Consider the following 12,138-nt stretch of genomic DNA (forward strand, 5'->3'; position numbering starts at 1 on the left):
AGCCTAGAATTTCAGATCTCGCAAATAATGTTCTTCTGAGAAATGTACACTACAAACAGTCGCGTTTTTAAAGTTTATCTTTCCTTTTACATGTGTGCACCCATTGTTTAGCAAGAAGAGAATGCTTAGGAAAATTGTGGTACACAGTACCTGTACGTTTTGTTTTTGTATTATGATTCCTGCACCTTGCTACAGCACAAAAAGGTATTTTCATTTACACCTGCAAACACACACACAAAACACCATATAATACGAAAGAAAAGGCACAAATACACGTAAAAATAAATACATACCCACACCACACATGTCCCATCTTGCAGTATTGTTTTGAAAATTTACGCTTCTACGAAACCACGCATGTCTGCACAGCCAAGCCCACGTAAAGAATATATTCTCTTCCGACATATTTATAAAGGGTACCAAGAAAGTTCTGTCAATTTTTGTGGATGTCTGTGTTCAATTGGCCCTCACACCGTGAGTTGAATGCAAATGGAGATAAGGCGGAGGTCAGTTGTTGGTGTGGGTATATCCAACATACCACCTAGTTGTGACAGTTCATTTACACCGAGAACGTGCGTAAGAATAGAGTGAACATAGGACCTATACAGATCATCATAAGGGGGCGGGTATGCTGTACTAGTTCACCTGGAGTCAAACCTGCTGCAGAGGGTCGGAAGGTATGTCAGGACTTTGGTGAGGGTGTCGTGACTACGCAAACAGTACAGCGCTGGTTTAACAAGTTTAACTCCGATGACGAAACACTCGAAGACGCACCACGTGCGGAAAGACCAACACATGTACAGAAGAAAGATCTGCAGGCAGCAATTGAGGCGCACAGTGGCCAGACATGTGAGAAACTGGAACTACAATTCACTGTGAGTGGAGAAACCATTCGACAGCACCTTCATCAACTTGGGAAGCACTACAAGTTGGGTCGATAGGTCCCACATGGTTTTGAGTCCGGGCCAGAAGGCAAGGCCAGCAGGCACCTGTGTTTCTTTGCTGTCTCGTCTGAGGAAGGAGCTATTTCTGGAGAGGGTGTTGACATATGGTGAGATGTAGGTCCTGTACGGAGCTCCACGGCATCATCATTGATTAGCATCCCGTGAACCGGTTCCAAAACAGCCGAAACCAGCACTGCACTTGAAGGTTCTCCTGCGTGTTTGGTAGACTGCTTGTTGCATCGTGCATAGGGAACTGCTACCAGCTGGTCAGAGCATCAATGCAACTGTGTACTGTGAGTAGTTGAGCCGTATTCAAGAAAAACTCAAAACTGGAGCCAGTACTTCTGAAGCGAAAGGGGGTCCTCCTGTTACAGGAACGCTAAACCCCACGTGGGCAAGATGACGCGGGACACCATTCTACGCCTTGGTTGGGTAACACTATTGCATCCGCCGTACTCCCCGGACGTTGCACATTCCGATTATCAACTGTTCCATTCCTTGAACAATCACATTAGAGGACGCCGGTTCAAATCCCTAGTAGAGGTGCAAACTGCACTTGATACCTTCTTGGCTTCACCGCCCACTAAATTTTACTGGGATGGAATCCATGGCCTTCCAGAACGTTGGCAGAAGGTCGTCGATGCTAAAGGGGGCGCTTTTTGATCTTTCAGGTACGTCTTAGGTGGCATGTCGATGTTCAAAGGTGGTAGGTAAAAAAGCGACAGAACTTTCCTTTACCTTTATACTTCGCTATTAGGTAATATTCGTTCAGGTAGTTAAAAACATACAATAGAAAGATATTTCCACAAAAATTTGACACTAGAAAGGAAAGCAACACAATTCGAACACACACAAAGTACTGTTTGTCTTACTTGCAAATCTTCGTTCGCGAAGCAGACAAGCTCAAATTTCTCGGTGATGACGTCACTGAGAAGAGAGCGTAAAAGTAGTGGTTCTGGACGTAAGTTAAGAGCACAGGTCTTATTAAATGCTTACAGGATCATAGGTTTTGAAGTAAATGCAGAGAAAACGAAATACGTGCTGTTACGTCGGGGTCGTAATATTGCATACTATGGATGCGTTACAATATCAAATAATACTTTCGATAAAGTGGATACTTTCAAATATCTAGGATCAGTATTAACACACAAAAAACATATTCACGAAGAAATTAAATGTCGACTAAAAGCAGGTAATTCGTGTTATTATTCAGTTCAAAATCTCTTGTTGTCGCGAATTCTGTCGAGGAATTTGAAGCTTATAATATATAAAACTATAATCGTGCCTGCTGTGCTGTATGGTAGTAATATATAAAACGATAATCTGAGGGAAGAACATAGACTGAAAGTACTTGAGAACAATATTTTGAGACGAATATTCGGACCCAAGAGGAACGGAGAATGACGGAAACTTCATACTGAGGAACTACATAATTTATACCGTTTAGGTCGGCATGTCATGTAGCCAGGATGGAAGAAAGTGAAAACACTTTCAAATTTTTAACTAGTAGCCCATTAGGAAGACCTAGGCGCAGATGGGAGGACAATATTAAGATGGATCTCGCAGAAATAGGAATACAAAGTAGAAACTGGATGCAGACTAAGGATAGAAGTCAGTCGAGAGCCTTTATGAACGCGGCATTGAACCTCCGGGTTCCGTAGACCATAGAGTTAGGTAGTTAGTTATATTTTTATCACATAGCCTTGATCATTGTGTTATTGTGTTCAGTTTGACAATATGGAAACAAAGCCTGATAGAATAGTTATGAATTTTTCCTGCATTTTTTTTAAATGTCTAAACTTGTTTATCACCATTTTGTGTTTGGAAGTGTAGGGTTATTACTGTAAAATTACAAGTGCTTTATGACATTTAAAATAAGTAAGTGCATATGAAAGATGATTTGTATATACTATTTCCCACCGGTTGAGTACTTCTGCACGGTGTACAAATGCTATATTCTGTTTTACAGGAGGGGCTGTGGTGGCTCAGTAGTAGAGCGTTCACCTCTGGTGCTTGGGGTCCGGGGTTCTCCCATTTCCTCCCACTTTCTTCATTCCACCATTTCATTCATTTCTCATCTTCACCGTCTCCTTTAGCCTAACTGCCATAACCGTGGGACGTAAAACTCAAAAGATTTCATTTCATTTCTATTTTACAAGTGTAGCGCAAAACTAAGTACTATAGAAACTCCACTGAGAAATCTCATGTGTTCTCACTACTTTTGCTTACACGCATACTCACCGTTGTTGACGCGACTGCTCCCTTCAAACATACCCCTATGCAGTTCCATCAGCTTTGCCTTGCCCTGATTCACTTCGTGTTTTATACACTAGTTTTTATGGCAAATATGGACGCTTTATTTATACACAAATCGTTAAAGAATTGTAATATTTCAACAACTACAGAACTTCTGGTGGCCCCATCGAACTTAATCTATGCTAAGTGGTATATAGTGATGTCGTCCAGCACAAATCTTTTTAGAAGATAATAAGAGTGAAATTAGTGAAAGAGTTATAATTTTTTTAAAGAACTATTTTCAATAGTGTGCCTAAACTTGACCTGCACGTAAAATAATCTTTGCATAACTGACAAACGATCATTATTATCTGTTCCAGGCAACCTGATAGAAAACTCCCCTCCCTCCCACCACTTACAACTAAAGAAGGGGAAAGCAAGTCGTTGACCTTCACAGGGAGGGAAGCTTTTCTATTAGACAGAATCGTGTAAACTGTAAATTCGTACGTCGATTCGCTCTCACCTGATGTTGAGAAAGCACTTGTGTTCCTTTTAGCTATCAATCCCGATTAACAAACAATTACTGTTTTTAATTTTTGTCTTTAAGAATTTTCATTCATCATAGGTATTCTCCCTTTATTGGCAGGTCACTTGCCGCAGCTGAGAAGCTTCCATGCTCCACGGTCCTCCGCTAACCTCTTCGTCTTAGCGTATGATCTTTCTGTTTTAATATCATCCATTAATTTTAGTCTCCTTCGCCCCCTCCCTCTCTTTCCCGCCACCATACCCTCTTCTACGTCTCTCATGATACAATCTCTTCTTAGGCAATGTCCCAACCAGTTTCTTTTCCTCTTCCTAATAATATCTAAAAGTATTCTTTTCTCACCATTTCTAACACTCTCTCATTCGTTTTCCGCTCGACCCAACTAATTCTTTCCATTCTTTTCCACACCCACATTTCGAAGTCTTCCAATCGATTTTCGTCACCTTTACGTAATGTCCACGTTTCCGCCCCATACAGTACAACACTCCACACGAAGCATTTTATGAGTCTTTTTCTCAACTCTTTATTCAAGGTCCCACAAAACAGACTTTTCTTCCTCCTAAAGGCTTCTTTCGCCATTCCTACCCTTGCTTTTATTTCACGTTCTTACTTCATATCATCACTGATAATACTACCCAGGTATCGAAAACTAGTCATCTGCTCTATTTTCTCCCCTTCTATATTTGACACCAATCTCTTCGTTCCAATCACCATGGCTTTTGTCTTTCTAACATTTATTTTCATCCCATATTCTTCACAGCCCTTCCTCAAGTTTTCTAACATCTTATTGATTTTCTCTTCAGATTCTGCAACAAGCGCCGTATCTGGAAACCGTATACACCTAATCATTCTACCTCTCATTCTACCTACCTAATCATACTGAAATGCCATCATCATTATGTAGGCTCTTTTTCACTATCTCTTCTAGATAGACATTAAATAGTGTTAGCGAGAGGCAGCATCCTTGTCGAACTCCCCTTCAAATTGCACTCTCTTCCGTTAGTTGTCTTTCTTTATTTAGTCTTTAAGAAAAGTGTTGCTTATTATTTATGTACTAAAATTTTGGTTTTATTCGTATTTATTAAGTTGTATTTCTAGAAATAAGAACTAATTTGTTATAAAGTTAATTTCCATTATTGTTTCATTTGAGAATCAGTATGATTTGTCTTTTCGTGTGTATTTATATATGTTGATTTTATAGAGGATTTGAAGTCAATGCAAGTAAGCACACATTAATTGCATTGACGTCCAGGTTGGGGTCGTGTTGGCTTCGTGGTAGAGCGTTCACCTCTGGTGCACATGATCCCCGGTTCGATCCCAGATCGCGCCAAGTGGGCTTTGTGGTGGACAAACGTAATTTTTGTAGGTTTTCTCGGAATTCTCCCGTTTCCTTCTACTTTCTTCTTTCCACAGTTTCATTCATTCTCCTTTAGCCTATCCGGCATAACCGCTGGACGTAAAACCCAAAGATTTCATTTCTAGACTTCTGTTACTCCCCCTCCCCCTTGTTATAAACTTCAGTTTTTAATGTATAATGGCTTATTAGACTGAATTTGTTACGTCCTTCTACAATCGATTGATTCATTTTCTAATACAAAATTATTATTCTTTTTCTTTAAGGTATTTGTTAACTTGTGGTTCAGATGGAGACGTTCGTATTTGGGAAGGACTGGATGATGATGATCCTGTGTCCAACTGTGTTGGTGAAATGGCAGTAGCCATATGTTATTTTGTAAGTTGAAACGTCTTCCTTTTATGTAAGGATTACATTTATAGTCATGGTAATATTGGATTAATTAACATATGATTAATTAATATATTCAGGGTATATTTTTATTTTATTTATTCATAAATAAAATGGGTAAAAATTAATTCTCACTGTTTTCATTTACTGCATTGTAACTTAAAATGTTATAAATTAGTTTCCTCGGATGCGCTGCAATAGTGAATGAAACTAAGTTTCTCAGTAAGAAGAATGAAGTTAGATATACCAATGACAGTGTCAGAGTTTTCAGACAACTCATTTTGTAACAATCAAAGATAAAGAAGAGGTGCATTCATCACTGCGTCCCATTTACTTCTTACTGAGTAACGGTTTCAGTATAGTCTCAATACCATTTTTCAATCTTAATTAGTTGCAGTGTTCTGGCTGGATCAAGTGGGATTCATTCAGTGTGTGTGTGTGTGTGTGTGTCACACATCAAATTGTGCGCACATCAACGGAAACATCTTCTGGCAAAATCAGTATGTGATGTAGACAATGGAAACTGTACGGTAGGTGAATGTGAGAATTGTCCTTGTATCATTGCGATTATATGAAATAAACATTGAATTGGATTACTCTACTAAAGATGCCGATGATGAAAGGACTATTTCGTATAAACAATAAGTGGCATTTGATCGCAGTAATTTAATCAGTGTTATAGAAATTGTGTTTAGAAGAGTTTCAAAAAATTTCAACATCATAATTACTGGACTTAAATAGACCGACCAGAATAATCAGTCGGGGGGAAAAAAGCCAGTGGAGTTTCGCTGAAAATTGTACATATATATGTATTGTCCAGGATGAAATCCAGTCTTATGATTGTGTGGTATTATAAGTGATTGCCTGTAATATATTGCAACCGCGGTTTAGTCATCCCGAAAGACGCATATTTTATTTCTCCAGGAATTAATACCATATCTAAAGAAGTTCTGTTATTTCCCATGTGAGTCAGCAGTACAATATAAGAATAGAAAGAATTTTTCTAACCTGTGTAACAATAAACTAGAATCTAATGTGGAAGCTTAGGGGCGTTTCTTAGCCAAAGTCACGGTAAGGAACTGTGTGGGATAATGAAGAGACTCATTGCAAAGGCAAACCTTCAGCGCCCAACTGAGGGACAAATCCTTACCTCTAAAACATGTTTGAGTTTTGTATGCTGCACATCAGAGGAATTAACTTTATTTCGGTAACTGAAGATGAGATCAAGAAGGAACAAGAGCATCTTACCGATCGCTTCAGCAAATCCTCGAAATTGGATGGAACGAAGGATCAACATTGCTATCCCCAAGGAATCATCCATTATTCTAATGAATGCATCATTATAATTTCATATCAATCATGTCCAGTTCAGAGTTGAGGGAACACCGGCATTAATCAGTGTAAATAATAGCTCTAAATGACTATATTGTTTGTGTTCAATAACTTGTGATTTATAGGTAAGAAATGACGTCGTTTGGGTAGAACTCAACAACAACATACAACGCTATTTCTTCAGCATGTGTGTTCTTGGCTTCAATGTTATAGACATACAATGTTACTCATAAGAACAGCAGAAAACTTCCAAAGTTATTAACTCACTTCAAACACTAGGTTATCTGTTAGGTTTACGTTTATTTTAACAGTTAATGCAAAAATAGTCCATATTATGCTTGTGCATTAAAACGTTTATTCCCAATGTCAATAATTCTCACATGCTTACTATATTCGATTCAGTTTTGGACAACTTCAAGCAATTTCTTCAATTGTAAATTGGGTCTAGATTTATTATTATTATTATTATTATTTAATGGGCTGGCGCCCTGGAGATGGAAAGTTGAGTAAATGGACTCTGCAAATATTGAGCAAAAGTGGTAGGAACACCTGCCAATCAACTATGAATTCGTCAACCTAGCATTCTTAGCAGAAAGTAGCAGTACAGTATGGAGGACAATATTTTCATACTTTTTATAAGTGCTTTTTTGTGTCATTAACTGAGGGCATGTGTTCTTTATGTAAAGTACAGTATATTGTAAGAAAAAATAAAGGTGTACTCTACGTGCTGTCCTTTAAGTAAATATATGTTTAATTATCGGCAAAAATCGTTATTCGCAAAAGTTTCGGTTCGAATTAATATGAATGAATGACACTTTACTCTATAAACTTGTTGTAGTGACTATTTCGTTCAATATAAAAGCAAATCGTACGCTACGACAGTTTGGCATTTTATCTTATGAATAGCACGCTCAGCAGAAGAAAGAAACACACAAATTATACTAAATGACATATACCTAAATATGTTTATACTTTTATAAACAAAATATTCTATAAAATAATGATATAGCGTCAAATAAATTTCCTAGTCAAGCATTCACTGTGTTACAAGCTTCCTAAACTAGGTAATGCTTTGCCACCAGGTGTCGAAATGTTGAGTAGTTTATATCCATGAAAAATCTTATGAACCAGCATGTACCGGTAATTGTGTAGCCATTTTCCATAGCCTTACTACTGGGACATATTTCTTTTAATGTCATCATGTGACTTTTTGTTTGTTTGTTTTGTTTATTTGTCAGTTTATTTTGGTTATGTTCCAATGTAAAATAAATGTATCTGGAACTTTGCTGTCATTTTGCATGAATAAAAAAATAATATATATATTTTTTTTAAATTTCCATGTAGGAGAATCGATTTTTCGTGGGTACAAAAAACAGTGTTCGGGCATATACGTTTCCTAGTGCAGATCAGGATGGAATTTTAACAAGATACACAGCTCCCGTCACAGATATTTGTGTAGGAAGAAAAGGACAGATTATAGTTTCGGGATCTTGGTGAGTACTTTAGTCAATTATGTTGTATTTTGTTTGTACCCATTGTTCATAGGTTAATTTAATAATTATGATATTTACTGACTAAATTTAGCTCGATCTGTATCGTATTTTCCCTCTCTTGCAATTTGGTGTTGTTCTTAAGACTTTTTGTAAGTTACAAGTTTGAAAGCTGATCAGAGAAAATTGACACTAACTACTAATTTTCATATCGTTACAATAGTTGCGTCGTGGATTATGTCATATAAGCTAAATACGGGAGGCATGGTGGCTCAGTGGTAGATCGCTTACGTCTGGTGGTCCTTGATTCGATCCCCGACCAAGTAAGTTTTAGTGAATAACATCGTGTTCATGGGTTTTCTCGAAGTACTCCCATTTTCTGCCACATTGTCATTTCACCAATTCTTTCATCATCACTTGCTTAATCATCCAACTCCCTTAGCGTAAAGAGCATATTGGTAAATAAGTCATTTCCAAGCGCTCAGGGGAAAATAAGACTTTCTTTTTTTAAAAAATGTGCCATTTCGTTGGGTTTTTTAAATAATAATACTAATAATTATAAATGTTTGTTTATGAAGAATCACGCTGAGCTGATGCGATTATGACAAGGGCCTATAATTTTCTTGTATTTCAGTTTTACAACTCAGTATAATGTATGTTATCTAGCATAACGCCTTCACAAAGTGAATATAATTGTTTCAGAAAACTTGTTTTAGTAGCTATTCTAAGTAATAAAACATCCATCCCGAACATCCTGACACTTTTCCTAATAGCTGCTTGCAAATGAGATAGTGTGTGGCAAAAGCGTTCTTCGTTGATGGTTTCATCTCTATGCAGAAAATTTAGTAGGAGTGACTCCGACTATCTCAAAACAGACTGAACATCAGTTTACTCGTACGATGATGATCGGAATTTCTTCGTTACTGTCGAGCAGGGATGTTTCCACATTATGCTCTGCTGTTTTGACTCGGGAGTCACTCAGTAACCCAGTATTCACGTTTTGTCGCCAGTAACGGTGAAGTCCAGAAAATTGTCACCCTCCTCGTAACTCTACAGGCAGTTCAGTAACATGACCATTCGTTTGCTCTTGTTGACATCATTAAGAAGCTAAGGAACAACTCACCGACATTACACCTTGCGGTATCCCAACGGACCGTAGACAATGACATAAACACTATCATACTTCCAGGTAATGTCTTTCAGATGAATACGTCAATAAGCTTTCACCATTTCGTCAACACGCGTAATGTTGTCCGGTGTCAGCGAGGAACAAGGTCTGCCTCCATTGCTCTGGACATTTTCTCGTCTATTTTCAACTCTTGCGTCACCATTGCACACTTTACATTGCTAAATACTTGTTCTCATACACCAGCTCCATTTCCCTGTGGATATCTATGGCTGTGTCCTTGCACCATGGAGAACGAATAAAACTTCTCTTTTTATATGGCGCGTACATCCTGAGCACTCCGGCCATCTTTAGCACTGACAACAGTGTCGCGCAGTGACACATGAGACTCTTCAAATAGAATATTTCGACTCAAATAGAAAAAAATAAGCCGGTTAAAATCGTGTGGTTTAAGAAATCAGAAGTTACACTAGGACCCACCGCATATGCGAGAAAAATCGTACAAATAATATTATGTTTTGGATAAAAACTAGGATATTTGGAATTCTGAACAAGTTTGAAGGAGAACAAATGATGTTAATCCGGGACTGTCTCGCTTAAACCGGAAGGTCTGGGGACCCTATATCTTTTTGCATGTTGTTCCATGATTGAACTTCCTGTACAATTTGAGCCTATGTGGTCTTGTAGAATTCGAAAGCCAGGCTATATTTGTTGTTATGTAACACACTACGACTAGAGAATGTTTCCTAGAACAATTGTATTAGTAAGTATTAACTGATTTCTTCTAAAATTCCACCTATAACCACACTTTCATAACGAAGAGGCTATTATTTGTTCCCATCAAAGTCAGCCATATTGTTCTTTAGTCGTTGAAAAACAAACAAATAAATCAAATAAATTTGTAGGTTTTGAGAAATGATGCACATTTTTGGAAACCAAATTTGATCTGTAAACCATGTAATGAACGAAAACTCTTATGTTCCTGGATAACATTGTTTGTAATATAATCCCAATATCTGAATTATCCTTGTCATTAGTTCAGTTGGTTAGTAGCGTGTATATATATATATCGGTGTCGTACCTACAGACGGTCGACTTCAACAATTTGATCAAACTATGGTCCTGCCTCTATTTCTGTTTTGAAATTTAAAAGTTCTCATGAGGAATTATAAAGATTTTCCTTACATGAGCAATTCTCTGATTGAGTGGCTAGCAAAACAACTCAGATTCGACCTTCAAGTAAATGAGTTGAGTTGAGTTGAGTTGATTTTGAGTTTAACGTCCCGTTCAGCAGCTATATAAGTCCAAGCTATATGAGACGTGGACCTACTGATTAACGTGGAATCCGAACCACATGAGCTCCCGCCAGGAATCGAACCCGGGTCTCCCACGCCAAAGGCGCGTACGCTAACCGCTTAGCCACAAAGGAGCTCTCAAGTAAATGATGTGTCCCATACAAGTGCTACCGTCCTTTTTACTATCATTTAAAGAGACAAGAGATATACAGTTACGGAAGTCTTATGACCTATATATTGATTGAAAAATCTTCAAAACAAATTATATTGAAAAGGAGAAAGAAAAAATCAAAATACGCAGGTTGAATTCTGATTAATGTTCTATTCATTATTTTTTCCATTTATTTTTTCCTTGGTGTTTACATTTTTGGGAGATGTAGTTTGTAGGTTTTATCTATTACATAAGATCACGCAGATTAATTCACATTGTAGAGATGGCAGATATTTCAAATCGGAAGGGGGTATGACGCATATCAAGTTACACCACCATGAGCTCAGAAATCCAAAGGTGTAATTGTTTCTTTCATATATTGTACGGTTTGCACGTTGTGAACACTGAAATTTTAAAAAGTGTCATAGTTACTGCAGGTGATCTAAGATTCCTCTGACAAAAGAGAGCTCCTTCGTGGCTAAGCGGTTAGTGTACGCGTCTTTGGCGTAGGAGGCCCGGGTTCGATTCCCGGCGGGAGCTCGTGGTTCGGATTCCACGTTAATCAGTAGGTCCATGTCTCATATAGCCTCACTACTGAAAGGGACGATAAACAAAAAAGAATCAATCCTCTAACAAAAGAACAGAAATAGAAATCTTAATATCCAGAGAACGCAGTTTCAGAGACATTGCAGAGGACTACAACAATCGCCATCTGACATACCTCCAGTATCGCACAGTACTATCTATGTATGTAATCATCAAATTATGATAAACTGGTATTGTTGAAGATAGGAGTTGTGTCAGCTGGTCCTCAATTGTCCGGGTATTACATACAAATCGCTGGCATCCTTGTAAGTTGCACGTGCACAATAAACTAAATGAAGATGACACAAATTAAGAGGTAGAGTACTCCATGTGGGCTACTAACCAACACGAACTGAATCCCTCATTTATACGTGGAATACTGTTCAATGACGGGGCCTGTTTCTTTTTGAATGGAGAGATCAGTCAGTATAATTGTCGGTACTGGTGTGTGACAATAATCCGAACTAGATTGATCTAGTAAGGAGCATAGTCCTGCAAAGGTAATGGTGTAGTATGGCATATGGAACAGCCGCATTATTGGTCCATTTTTCATCGATACTAGCTTAACTGCACAACAGTTCGTCACGGCAACTTCTCTTCTTTATAACATGATGGAGCTCCTCCCCAGTATGGTCTTGGTGTGCATCAATGGCTCAATGCATAACTCTCACATCAGCAAAGTGGAATAGTCC

General features: G+C 38.1%; 1 protein-coding gene across 2 annotated transcripts in view; it reads left to right on the forward strand.

Annotated features, from left to right (window-relative positions):
• Ctf4 (Chromosome transmission fidelity 4) overlaps positions 1-12,138 on the forward strand; it is an 86,719-nt gene that overhangs the window by 4,592 nt on the left and 69,989 nt on the right. For both annotated transcript variants that reach the window (XM_081725972.1, XM_081725971.1), the window contains exons 2-3: positions 5,344-5,455; positions 8,144-8,292. In XM_081725972.1, coding sequence (XP_081582098.1) covers positions 5,344-5,455; positions 8,144-8,292 — 261 coding nt within the window. The remainder of the gene's footprint in view (positions 1-5,343; positions 5,456-8,143; positions 8,293-12,138) is intronic.

This window comes from Thermobia domestica, chromosome 9 (assembly GCF_964235325.1).
Source record: "Thermobia domestica chromosome 9, izTheDome1.hap1.1, whole genome shotgun sequence".
Classification (NCBI taxonomy): domain Eukaryota; kingdom Metazoa; phylum Arthropoda; class Insecta; order Zygentoma; family Lepismatidae; genus Thermobia; species Thermobia domestica.